General features: G+C 47.0%; 1 protein-coding gene across 1 annotated transcript; it reads left to right on the top strand.

Moving 5' to 3' along the window:
* The first annotated feature begins 1,278 nt into the window (after positions 1-1,278).
* zfhx4 (zinc finger homeobox 4) lies at positions 1,279-13,490 on the top strand. Its single transcript, XM_047017014.1, has 5 exons — positions 1,279-1,446; positions 2,318-2,518; positions 3,095-3,215; positions 3,352-8,685; positions 9,156-13,490. The coding sequence occupies exons 1-5, from the start codon at positions 1,294-1,296 to the stop codon at positions 10,676-10,678; spliced, it is 7,332 nt and encodes a 2,443-aa protein (XP_046872970.1). The 5' UTR covers positions 1,279-1,293; the 3' UTR covers positions 10,679-13,490.
* The last annotated feature ends 392 nt before the right edge of the window (positions 13,491-13,882 follow it).

Genomic DNA, 13,882 nt, shown 5'->3' with positions numbered 1-13,882 from the left:
ACATACCATGGAATAATATAAAATACAAAATGTTTTTTTTTTTTTTTTTTTGCCCTGCATGTATCACTGCTCAGATTTCCCCCTTTCCATTTGTGCATCCACCGTGAAGTGCTGATTTATGGGAGTGAAGCTCACATATTGCCTTGAGTGACCAGACTAGTGAGAGGGGGGAGCAGGAAGGAGAGGGAGGGAGGAAATAGAGAGAAACAGAGAGAGAGAGAGAGAGACAGAGAGAAATGAAAAGAGAGAGAGGAGAGAGATAAACAGAGAGAAAGAGAAAGAGAGAGAGAGATAAACAGAGAGAGAGGGACAGATAAATGAAAAGAGAGAGAGGAGAGAGATAAACAGAGAGAAAGAGAAAGAGAGAGAGATAAACAGAGAGAGAGGGACAGATAAATGAAAAGAGAGAGAGAGAGATAAACAGAGAGAAAGAGAGAGAGAGAGATAAACAGAGAGAAAGAGAAAGAGAGAGAGAGATAAACAGAGAGAGAGGGACAGATAAATGAAAAGAGAGAGAGAGAGATAAACAGAGAGAAAGAGAAAGAGAGAGAGAGATAAACAGAGAGAGAGGGACAGATAAATGAAAAGAGAGAGAGAGAGATAAACAGAGAGAAAGAGAAAGAGAAAGAGAGATAAACAGAGAGAGAGGGACAGATAAATGAAAAGAGAGAGAGAGCGTGGTGGGGTGTCTCTACTGTGTCTTTGTGTTGTGGAGAGAGTGGTTAAATCTCAGAGGGAGAGCATACCCAGTCTGGTCTTCCTGCATCGTAGGATGAGGCTAATGAAAGATTTATCAGAGGCTGCAGCGTTTACTAAATACATCCAGAGGCTAATCTCTGTATTGAGCTTTGCTGTAACGGTCTAAAATGCCTCCCTACCTCCAGCCGTGACCAGGCGAAGGATATTTAGTATCCTGCTCCGGCAGAGAGATAGTTTAGAAGCGTGGGGAAATGTATATGGCCCTAATGAAGTGTATAATATTACCATAACATTTTATGTATGTCTTGCTGTGATAATGAGCCGAGCTGTTTCCCCCTCTCTTTTTTTCTTCTTCTACCACACTTTCCTCATGTCTTCAGGGCAGAAATTAGTTAATGTGTGCGAATTAGGATGAGGACTGTGATGCTGTATGATCTCACTTGTGGTCTTTGTGTGAGATTACCCTCTGAGATTAACTTTCACATTTGCTTGTATGTGATTGGATCAAACAAAAACATCATGATCGTCCTCATTCACAATTCCGCTACTGTAAACACTCACAATAGAAATGGTCTCATATATGAATTTAATCAAATGATCTTTTGTTTTCAAGGGGTGAACAACATGGGAAAAGAGACTTCAGGACTGACTGCTGCTGGTAAACGTTCCCTGCTACAGGAGAAGCAAAACGACAGCCCTCCCAAACGACCCAAGTCTGCTGAAGGAAAAACTTCAGCCAACGAACAGGTAAACTAGGCTAACCACTAACGCTAATGCTATGGTTCACTGCTAATGCTTTCTTTCACACTCCACCACAACACTGACCATGCTAATCATAACCGTCATCCATTAAGCAAAGCTAAGGGGGGGGGGGGGGGGGGGCGAGGCTTATTAGGAACAGCCCAAAATGCTAAGATAAGCACATTTAGCTTCCTCCCACCACCAAGAAACCGCAAAGGGTTCATCAGAGCGCCTTGCCTTTACTGACATCAGCATCGGCTGCTCCTTTGTGCTGTGAAGTGGAATACCTGCAACCGTGATAGAGCTTCCTAGGCCGTTTGCATCTCCTTAAATTATATGTGTTTTTAAATTAGATTATGAAGTATTAGCTTGTCTGGTGCAGGCCCTTGAGTGGACGCAGGGATGAGTCATTTCAGAAATGGATTATATGAAGCCAGGTGGAGGGGAGCGGCCATGTTGGGAGTACTCCTTGTAATGAGGGCTAGCCAGAGACGGAGAGGGTGCACACCTTTGTCATCTGTAATCTCCTGATTAGAAAATCCGGCCAATCATGTTTCCTGTAATAAAATTGCATGAGTTGGGGTCTTAAGTGAATTACATGAAGCAGGGCTGATCTACATTTTGTGTGTAAAGTTAAGGGTGGGAGGGGGGGGGGGACTCTAGCTGTCCAATATGTTTAGCTTGGAAGATTCCGTCCGATTATAGAGATGTCGTCGTAATATTTTATCCCTAATGGCACGAGGCGCATTCAAGTATTTTAATAAAAAATGTCTGAATAAGTGCAGCTTTTCTTTCAAATGTGAAATGTATGTCTGGTGCCTATACAGGCTGTGACTTACCTGAACCGCCCCCTCCCCCCATCCCTCCTCTCCTCCAGGTGCAGCAGTGCCCCTACTGCACCTACAGCAGCAAGGACGCCAACCGCATGCAGCTGCACATCATGTCCCAGCATTCCATGCAGCCTGTGATCTGCTGCCCTCTCTGTCAGGATGTCCTCAGCAACAAGATTCACCTGCAGCTGCACCTCACTCACCTGCACAGCGTGGCTCCAGACTGCGTGGAGAAGCTCATCATGACGGTAAGACAGAAAATGGGAGTTTGTGTCATAAAGTAAAAACAGGAAGTCTGAGCGGGAGGCTTTGTTCTTTTGGTGTGTCGAGTCGCGGCCATGACACAACTCGCTCCCTTAAGTCCGTTCTCACCGGGGTCCTTAAAGTGTTTGTTCTGGTTGAGAACTGAATGTGGAAATTAGAAATACGAGTCACTTTGTCAAATGACCAGTCCTCCTTATGGCCCTGTCTAGCTCAAGGCTGACACGGAGCAATGCCAGAAAAGATTTCCCATGCAGTTATACCGATCCCTGGAGACTACCGTCATAAACTTGACAGTTGTCGTCCTCTGAGAAAAAGCTAATTCCGCTTCACAAAATGAGGTCTTTTTATTGGCAACAAGTGGGTTGAATAGTCCACTTCCACAACATGTTTTTGATTTTAGAGATTCACTTCTCAGCGCTCCGATGTTAATCTAGCGTCTGCTTTTTATATCTGTAAGAAATCAGTTGCATCATCATCCCAAAATTAGATATAAAACTTTTATAAATATGTTTTAAGGTTCTCATGTAGACTGTCTTTGTACTTTTGTATGGTTTTAATAGGTTGCCGGACCAGACACTTTGATGCCTGGAAACATGATGCCTCCCTCAGCTGGACAAGACAAAGTCCTCTCTTTGATGGATTCTTCCTCTGGCCTGTCCGATGGGTCTGGAAAGTCCCAAGGTAGGCGGAGCACTTCAACCCATTTCCTAAAGATGTCATTTTTAGGAAAAGTTATTCTTTGACGAAATTGCTGTGTGGAGAACATTCAATGCTTTTCCTTCTATACGTTTTCTTAAAATGTTGTATGTTTCCTCAGGTAACGGCTCCAAGGAGGAGACAAACAGTGTTGCTCAAGAGAGGAGTGAAATGGACCTCCTGGGAGATGACCTCAAACCCCCAAAGGAGGCTTCTGAAACTCCAGACTGGAAGAGGACGAGTGGGGTCGGACAGGACCGCAAGTCCCCCGAGTCCCTTCAGGACCAACTGAGCGAACTCCAGAAGCAGCAGCAGCTCTCGGTCTCCGACCGTCACGTCTACAAGTACCGCTGCAACCACTGCAGCCTGGCCTTTAAGACCATGCAGAAACTTCAGATACATTCCCAGTACCACGCCATCCGAGCTGCCACCATGTGTAGCCTCTGCCAGAGGAGTTTCAGGACCTTTGTCGCCCTCCGGAAGCACCTGGAGACCGGACATCCTGAGCTCAGTGAAGCAGAGGTCCAGCAGCTGGTTGGTAGCCTACCGATCAACGGGGACATCTCCGAGAGCGAAGCCAGGGCCTTCGAGGAAGCACACGCCTTCGATCAGGACATGGACAAAGATGAGGAGCTGGACCAGGAGGAAAAGGCCAGCCCGACTGGAAGTGACAGCAGCTCTTTGCTGGACGATATGGGAGCAGAACCCAAACGGACCCTGCCCTTCAGGAAAGGACCGAACTTCACCATGGAGAAGTTCCTGGATCCATCCCGTCCTTACAAGTGTACAGTGTGCAAGGAATCATTTACTCAGAAGAACATCCTCCTAGTTCACTACAACTCAGTCTCCCACCTGCACAAGCTGAAAAAGGTTCTCCAAGAGGCATCGAGCCCTGTGCCACAGGAAACCAGCAACAACATCGACAACAAACCATTCAAATGCAATGTTTGTAACGTCGCATACAGCCAAAGCTCAACTTTGGAGATTCACATGAGGTCCGTGCTCCACCAAACCAAAGCAAGAACAGCCAAAACAGAGACAAGCAGCAGCAGCAGTGCTGGAAACAGTGGGATCAGTGGTGTGACCCCCGCAAAGAGCCCAGCCCCGTCTGCACAAGGGAACAGCAACAACTCGGACACAGCAAGAAGCGCAACGCCGTCGGCTAACAAAGAAAACACTGTAGAAGCCAAAGAAGCCAACAGCAGCAGCAGCAGCTTAAAACAAACCACAACTACTGACCACGCCCAGTCCAGCCTTCAGGCGGCCCAGTCCGCAGCTCAGCTGCAGATGCAGCTTCAGCACGAACTCCAGCAGCAGGCTGCTTTCTTCCAGCCCCAGTTCCTCAACCCGGCTTTCTTCCCCCACTTCCCCATGACCCAGGAGGCCCTGATGCAGTTCCAACAGCCCCAGTTCCTCTTCCCCTTCTATATCCCCGGGGCAGAGTTCAACCTCAGCCCCGAGCTGGCCTTGCACTCGGCGGCCGCGTTCGGGATGCCCGGCCTCACCGGCTCCTTCCTGGAGGATCTGAAACAGCAGATGCAGCAGCAGCATCAGCTGCAGCAGGCGCAGGCTCAACAGCAGCACCAACAGCAGCAGCAGCATCAGCATCAGCAGCAGCAACAACAGCAGGCCTCCCAATCGCAGCTCCAGCAACAGAAAAACCAGCAGTCCCAAACACACAAAACCAAAATGGAGCCCAGCAGTGTGTCAGTCTCTGAGATTCAGATGTCCAGAGAGGCAGAGGAGCACCTGGAGAAACAGGAGAACAAGGCCAAGATGGAGAATGGAGCTGATGGGAGCAGTGAGGGAGGAAAAGACAACAAAGACGCCAAGAAGCCAAAGTTTTCCGAGCCGTCGATTCCTCCTCCACGTATTGTTTCCGGCGCTAGAGGCAACGCAGCCAAAGCGCTCCTAGAGAACTTCGGGTTCGAGCTGGTCATCCAGTATAACGAGAACAGGCAGAAAAGCCAGAAGAAAAACAAAGAGGGAGAACTGGTATTGGAGGTGAATAACGATAAGCTGGAGTGTGGCGTGTGTGGAAAGCTGTTCTCCAACATGCTCATTCTGAAGAGTCACCAGGAGCACGTGCACGGACAGTACTTCCCCTACGGTGAGCTGGAGAAGTTCGCTCAGCAGTACAGAGAAGCTTACGACAAACTTTACCCCATCAACCCCTCCTCACCCGAGACTCCTCCCCCTCCGCCGCCTCCCCCTGCCCCCCCAGCCCCAGTCACAGCTCAGCCTCCCCCCACCTCCATGGCAAAGACCCAGGCCCCATCTCCTTCCCCAACCCAAACCCCACACCAGGTTCCCCAGCCTCAACCAACACCCCCTCCTCCACCTCCCCAGCAGCAGGCTGTACCTCAACAAGTGCAGCTCCCTGTCCCCATGGACATGCCCCTCTTCTCCCCCCTGATGATGCAGTCTGTCCAGCACCCAGGGTTATCCCATCAGCTGGCCCTTCAACTGCCATCTATGGACTCCCTGTCCTCAGACCTCACACAGCTCTGCCAACAACAGCTGGGTCTCGACCCCAACTTCCTCCGCCAGTCCCAGTTCAAGAGGCCACGCACTCGCATCACCGATGATCAGCTGAAGATCCTCAGAGCCCACTTCGACATCAACAACTCCCCCAACGAGGAACAGATACAGGAGATGGCCGACAAGTCTGGCCTTCCTCAGAAAGTCATCAAGCACTGGTTCCGCAACACCCTCTTCAAAGAGAGGCAGCGAAGCAAAGACTCCCCCTATAACTTCAACATCCCGCCCATCACAACACTGGAAGACATCCGAATTGAGTCCCAGTATAACACACTGGAGTACTACCGAACTGACGCAACTTTAAACAAGAGATCATCCAGGACCAGGTTCACCGACTATCAACTGAGAGTCCTGCAAGACTTCTTTGACACGAACGCCTACCCGAAGGATGACGAGATCGAACAGCTCTCCACGGTGCTAAACCTTCCCACGCGTGTGATCGTAGTGTGGTTCCAAAACGCCCGCCAAAAAGCCAGGAAGAGCTACGAGAACCAGGCTGACACGAAAGACGAGAAGAAGGAACTCACCAACGAACGCTACATCAGAACGACCAACATGCAGTACCAGTGTAAAAAGTGTAACGTTGTGTTCCCACGCATCTTCGACCTCATCACCCACCAGAAGAAGCTGTGCTACAAGGACGAGGATGAGGAAGGGAATGAGGACAACCATTCTGAGGAGTACATAGACGCTGGCGACCTGGGTCCAAGCAAGCACATGGAGCCACACAAGCCGCTACCCCACGGAGCCTCAACTAGCTCAGGCTCCAGCTCTCCTCTGATGCCCTCTCCTCGACCTAACCTCGGAAAGAGCTCCCCTAAACCAGAACCACTCTCTGAAACCAAGTCCAAACCGACAGAGACTGCCCCGGCCCCAGTGATAAAACCCCAGTCCGAGCCGAGACCATCCAAGGCGTCCACCCCTCAACCACCCCCTCAGAAGGCCCCTCACCCACAGACGTCCAGGCCTCACTCCCAGCCCCAGTCTGCTGCAGTGCCCTCCAGCCCCCTCTCCCTAGCCCTTTCATCCCTGACCAACAGCCTTCCACATCAGATGCTTCAGTACCAGTGTGACCAGTGTAAGATCGCATTCCCCACAGTGGAACTCTGGCAGGAGCATCAGCACATGCATTTCCTGGCTGCCCAAAACCAGTTCCTCCACTCCCAATTCCTGGAGAGGCCTCTCGATATGCCCTATATGATTTTTGACCCTAACAACCCCCTGATGACCAGTCAGCTGCTGTCAGCTGGACTCTCCCAAATGCCCTCTCAGAGTGTTTCAGGCCTGGGCTCTGCCTCCAGCTCCATGAAGAGGAAACTAGACGACAAAGAGGAAAGCTCAAATGACAAAGATTGCAGCATCAGCGCCGAAGAGCAACACAGAGACAAGCGCCTCAGGACCACCATCACGCCTGAGCAACTGGAGATCCTGTACGACAAATACCTACTGGATTCCAACCCTACGCGAAAGATGCTCGATCATATCGCACGTGAGGTTGGCCTGAAGAAAAGAGTGGTGCAGGTGTGGTTTCAGAACACTCGTGCCAGAGAGAGAAAAGGACAGTTCAGAGCTCTGGGACCGTCACAGTCCCACAAGAAATGCCCTTTTTGTAGAGCGCTCTTTAAGGCGAAATCAGCTCTAGATAGCCACATACGCTCCAGACACTGGCATGAGGCTAAGCAGGCAGGCTTCAGTTTGCCCCCTAGCCCAATGATGAACCAAGACAACGAAAGAGGCGAAAGCCCGCAGAAGTATAATTTTTTTGAGTATGCTCAGTTGTCCACTAAGACTGAGCCAAGTGACTATGAGCTACCAGCAGCATCATCAACCCCGGTCAAACCATCTGAGTCACCGTTAAAAAACTTCTTGAGCCCTTCATCCTTGAAAGCAGAAAACTGTGATGAAACTGAAGGGCTTAACATAAATTCTGCAGAGGCGTCATCTTACGACATCAAGATGGACTTTGACGAGACGTCCTCAATCAACACGGCCATAAGCGACGCTACGACCGGAGACGAGGGAAACAACAACGAGGTTGAGAGCCTCACGTCCAACGGAGGGGACAAGCTGGGGGACAAGAACAACCAGGCCCCCAACTCAGATGGGGGGGACGACAGGTGCCTCTTCAGCATGGTGAGCCCCTCCCTCAGCTTCTCTGGCAAAGACTGTGACTCCTACTACAGCTACAGAGACGACGAAATGGACGAAATCAACGATCAGAGCGAGTGTTCGAGCCTGGCTGACCCCAGTTCCCCCAGTCCTTTCGGAAACCCTTTCAAATCCGGGAAGGGCAGCTGCAGCGGGGACCGGCCAGGCCACAAGCGCTTCAGGACCCAGATGAGTAACCTCCAGCTCAAGGTCCTTAAGGCCTGCTTCAGTGACTACCGCACGCCCACCATGCAGGAGTGCGAGATGCTCGGCAGCGAGATAGGACTCCCCAAGCGAGTGGTGCAGGTGTGGTTCCAAAACGCCCGTGCGAAAGAAAAGAAATTCAAGATAAACATCGGGAAGCCGTTCATGATAAGCCAAGGCTCGCCCGATGGACCGAGACCCGAGTGCACTCTGTGTTGTGTGAAGTACACCGCCCGGATGTCAATCCGAGACCACGTCTTCTCCAAACAGCACATCGCCAAAGTGCAAGAGACACTGGGCAACCAGGTGGATAGAGAGAAGGACTACCTAGCTCCCACCACCGTGCGCCAGCTGATGGCCCAGCAGGAGTTTGACAGGATGAGGAAGGCAGGGGACGGGCATAGCCCGCTAGCCCAGCTGCAGAACACACCGGACAGCAACAATGCACTTCATGGCCTCAGCCTGCCATCAGGCTACCCAGGGATCTCTGGCCTGCCACCAGTCCTACTTCCTGGGGTCAACGGGCCATCTTCACTTCCTGTTTTCCCACCCAACACACCTGGTGAGTTAGTATGACACACCGAGGGGAGAAGGAAAAAAAGACTGAATGCTTAGCTTGTTGTTGAACACCTGCTTTATATGCAGACAGACTCTTGTTTCCTCTCTTCATTCCATATCACTCTGTTGTTGGGGATAGGTAATGGGCGTTAGGAATTGTGTTATAGGTGGTAGTGCATGCATGGTCTGCACATCAAAACAGAACCTCTCAAAGCAAATGCTTTCATGTAATTGGTTTAATCATGGTCTGTGTTTGTCCCTTTGTGGTGGGTTTGCTATATTTATATAATCACATTGATATTTCATAAAGCGCATGTGACAGCTTCGATCCATAACAAAAAAAATAACAAGACAAAAAAAAAAAAGAGTCAATCATAATTACAGCACCTCCATCTTGTCATACAAACAGATTTATTTTCAGTAGTGATTTGAGGGTGGATATTACAGCTTGATTTATATACTACTGTATTTCAGCTTTAGCGTCGCCTGGTGCTGGCATGCTTGGGTTTCCTACACCAGCCACCCCTTCTCCTGCCATGTCTCTCAGCACTACCCCAACCAAGACTCTTCTGCAGACTCCTCCACCTCCACCTCCTCCTCCTCCTCCTCCTCCTGTTCCCTCCACACCTTTGACAGCAGTTAATCATACTGAGCAGCACCGCAAAGACCCAGAGAGAGACAGCAGGAATAGCAGCAGCAGCAGCAAGAAAGCAGGGGAGAAGCCTCCACAGACCAAGACCAAGGAAAGAGAAGCAGAGAACGGCGCTCGGCCGGGGACCCCCAGCGCGGCCAGGAAGAGGGATAAACCGTCTCCAGCAGGGAAACCCGCCAGTGAGGGTTCGTTGGACGCGGCTCAGCTGCAAGCTCTTCAGAACGCCCTCGCCGCAAGCGACCCAAGCTCCTTCCTGGGAAGCCAGTTCCTGCCTTACTTCCTACCAGGGTTCTCCAACTGTTTTTCACCCCAGCTGCCCAGAGGGGTTCAGGCCGGGGGATATTTCCCCCCACTGTGCGGGATGGAGAACCTGTTTCCCTTTGGCCCGGCTGCAGTCCCTCAAGCAGCCATGGCTGGTCTCTCCCCCACCGCTCTCCTGCAGCAGTACCAGCAGTACCAGCAGTCCCTCCAGGATTCGATGCAGAAGCCACAGAAGCAGAAACCAACTCCTGTGAAGTCATCCCAGAGCGCACAGAGCAACGCCAACTCTTTCAAACCAAAACAAGCTGTGCAAGCGAAGGATGACTACAACAAAGGCTCTTCAACGGAAAGCACAAGAGAAGAACCGAAAACGGATACCAAAAGTACTACAGACTTTCCAGACGCATCTATCGTACCGTCCGTCAAGCATGAGTTTATATGCAGGAAGTGCCAGATGATTTTTGCTGACGAAGATTCTGTGGTGCGCCATCAGAAGTCCTACTGTTACTTCGGACATCCTTTTACCGACCCGCAAGAGACAGTGCTTCGGAAGGCGGTGAGCAAGTTCACCTGCGTCGCCTGCAATGTGGTTGTTAACGGAAACGAAGCGCTCGGCCAACACCTTCAGTCCAGCTTGCACAAAGAGAAAACAATCAAACAAGCAATGAGAAATGCCAAAGAGCATACTAGATTATTACCTCACTCTGTCTGCTCCCCTCCTAACACCACATCTACCTCGCAGTCTGCAGCTTCGTCTAATAACACCTTTCCTCATCTCTCTCGCTTGTCCATGAAGTCCTGGCCAAACGTCCTGTTCCAGGCAACAGCCCGAAAAGCTGCTTCTTCTTCTTCCCCTGCTTCTTCCCCCCCCCCCCTCTCCTCACCTTCAACGGTTACCTCAACTTCCTGCAGCACCTCAGGGGTTCCGACCTCACTACCCGCCGAGAGTTGTTCAGATGAGTCTGACAATGAGCTTAGCCAGAAGCTGGATGATTTAGATAACTCGTTGGAAGCCAAGGCTAAGCCGGCCTCTGGCCTAGACGCTAGCTTCAGTAGTATCAGAATGGATATGTTTAGTGTGTAGGAGTGGGGAAAAAAAGGATCCCTTGCTTAAAGAAAAAAAAAATAAGACTTTTAACTGCAGTTCCAAAGTTTCTCTTAACCCAAAAAAATTACAGTACCAAATGATTGACTCAGGATTGTTTTTCCCATATTGATATGCTGGCAAGATATTGATTGATTTTTGTTATGGACAGAACTGTTGCAGATGCTTGACTGAGCTTATATTGTATACAAAAACACGGAGTAGGAAAAGATCTCACAGGCTCTCTTTGGGGGAGCTTGTTTCAAGCCAAAAACTCTCACGATAGCAAATTGCACCTCAGCTGGATTGCTTTCCAAATGCTAGCATGTACTGTATGGGATGATGGTCCCCACCCCTCAAAGAGAATCTCTCTTAGTTTAGATAGGTGTAATTCAGTAGCTTTAAATTCTCAGGTCAGAACATAACATTTCTCATTTGTTAAAGCAACAACAAGACTGGGTACACTCTGCTTCTAACCAAAACATGTCAAGCTTTATCGGACGCATTTTCTTGATGTGTGTAGAGTACCAAGAGACAATATTACTGTTACAATGAACGATGTGCATATCCTTTTAGTTCTTGCCCTACAAAGACAGTATGTTTTCGCCACTGAGGGACTTTAGGATGGTGATCAGTAACGTGTGTGATGCCCCTGTGTTTGCCAGTTTGTACTACAGCAAGCTGTGTCTATTTCCGACTCCCTTTTTCTTGTAGAATATACTGATCTGTGCCAACTCTTACCTTCTTACTTTTGACCTCTGCTCACGCCCTTTTCTGGAGAGGTAATAACTCTAGTTTTGATAGACTCTGGAGGAGTATGTGAATAATAAGACATTTTTCATTTGTGAATTGCTGTACTGATACGGTACCTGCTTGTGTCTGGACTATAGTGCACTTATTTCAGTTTTTGTTTTATTTTTTTTATATTATTATTTGTGTAGGCCATTTGTTAATTTAATAGATTTTTTTTTTTGTCTGTTTGTTTTAATTATTGTTTGTGTTTATTGCAGCAGCATATTGTTCACAATTGTTAGAGGATTGATGCCTAATGATCCAGAGACCTATTTATCAATTGGTGCATCCATGAAAGTAGTACTGTATACTTGAAACTATTAAGGTACAAGTTGGTCAAAATGTTTTGTAAGTAAAAAAGAAAAAAAAGGTATGAATATTTGCTCTTTGCTAGCAAATATGCTGCTTTAAAAAGGGGGACTACAGCATTTGTTTTGTATAAAGAAACACTTTCCTTGTGCTTGTAGACTGACTACAGTGTTACACCTATACACTGCCATTTAGTGCATAGGATTTTGTCCTCCATCTCTCCCGGCAAATCTGTCAATCTGTCACGAGAAGAAAACATTTTGCTTTATACTCGTATCGTAGTCATTCAAACATTACAAAGTATTACCTTACAATAACGTTTTGCTGCTACTATGTCATGTTATTTTTGCTCGCCATAAATTCTCAACTTTCTACCAGACAGATTACTGAACCCATGAATTGCTTTGCTTCACTTTTACTGATTTTTATCACTTTTTTCTGTTGTTATTTTGCTGTGGAACTTAAAAGAATGTGAAAGCTGTCAAAGGGTGTTCAATTTTTAAGGATCACTTTCTAGTTTGGTAAGGTAAGCAAATGTGATTCATTCCAAAGTAACAGAAGGCTATTTGTATGAAAGAAGAAGGCTTGTGAACAAAGAAGGCTAAGCTGTTGTATATATTCGTAGTTGGCTGTGCATGGTACAAATTTATTAATATGAAGAAATGCAAAAATGTATTGCTTTTGGTATTTCCTATTCTGAGATGAGCAAGTAGCATGTAATGCAACTGTTTGACAGGTTAAATCAAATCATGCTTAGTTTTTGTTTTAAATGATGAAATCAAGTAACATTTCCTCTGCCATTTTATTATTGTACAGGTGTTTTCTTTTCATTTTACCGCAAAAATGTCAGTTTTTAATTCTCTTTTACGTGTGAACTTTTTAAATGTTCTTATTTGGATTTTTAGTATTTTAACATTTACTTTAATCCTGAAGACACTTTTCGATTGTGTTTCACAAGAGACATCCTGGCCTGCTAAGGTGCAGTTCTGCCGTTGTACAAACACAAGCAAACAGTCCTGATTCCAAAGGCTCCTACAACCTGGCTTTCTGCCTTCCCCCCCACTATGTGGCACAGCATTGCAAGACTGAACTGTCAGCTAACATCATTCGCTAAGATGTTAGCATCAGACAGAATGCTTCCCACACTAAGGACTGGTAAAAGCTAACAAACCAACAAATGGATGGTCCAATAATATAACTGTACATAAATATTGCAACTGCACAGCAGCCAAAAAAAGAAAGAAAAAAAAACCTTTTTAAAACGGATGGATTGTGTCATGCTTTGAGGACAGCCTTCAAAAGGTTGAAATTGGAATTGTTCTTCTGGATGTCAAAGGGATTTTCACGGCGCAATCATATCCTACACAATATGTACTCTCAACATCTGGGTTACATCGGAAATGCACCCTGGGTTTTAATAAGAAGAGGCCCCTATGGCTGAAACTTTAAATAAACTAAACCAAAAATGTTATTGATGTTTTATATATAGAGAGTAGTCGCATTAGTTTTTGTTACTGTAATGTTTAAGGTCTCAACTGTACCATACCACGGTAATTACATGGTTTTGAAACCTTTTTTTATTTTGTCACAGACCTGTTGTCATAGTTGAAATGGCGTTTATTGTAGATGGTATTTGAACAACTTCTGGAAATAGTTCATTAAGTATGTTTGTTGCTCATTGTTGTGATACATTAAAAACTGTATCTGCAAACAATGTCTTGTTTCTGTCATCAAAACAAATTCATTCACTTCTTTATATTTCTTTCTTTTTATATCAATATATATGTTACCAATATGTATTTTCATATAGGAATCATGATATCACAAAGCCGTATTTACATAAGACTCTAAGAATTATTTATGCTTTGTATTTTCATATAGAATTTAGAGTGCATCAACCACTTGAATTAGTTACTATTTATCACTCCACAAAAGTGTGTAGTTTAAAGATGAATCGAGTATGACACAACATAGACATGACCTGCATTTTTTTTTTTACATTTACATGTAATATTCATTTCATCAGCATATACTTTTATCCAAAGCGACGTACAAGTAGTGCACAGCAGAGGATCAGGGATCAGCAGTGCTCAGCTCTACAGT

This window comes from Hypomesus transpacificus, unplaced genomic scaffold, assembly GCF_021917145.1.
Source record: "Hypomesus transpacificus isolate Combined female unplaced genomic scaffold, fHypTra1 scaffold_456, whole genome shotgun sequence".
NCBI lineage: Eukaryota > Metazoa > Chordata > Actinopteri > Osmeriformes > Osmeridae > Hypomesus > Hypomesus transpacificus.
The sequence above is the reverse complement of the archived record's forward strand: the minus strand, read 5'-3'. Positions and strand labels throughout refer to the sequence as shown.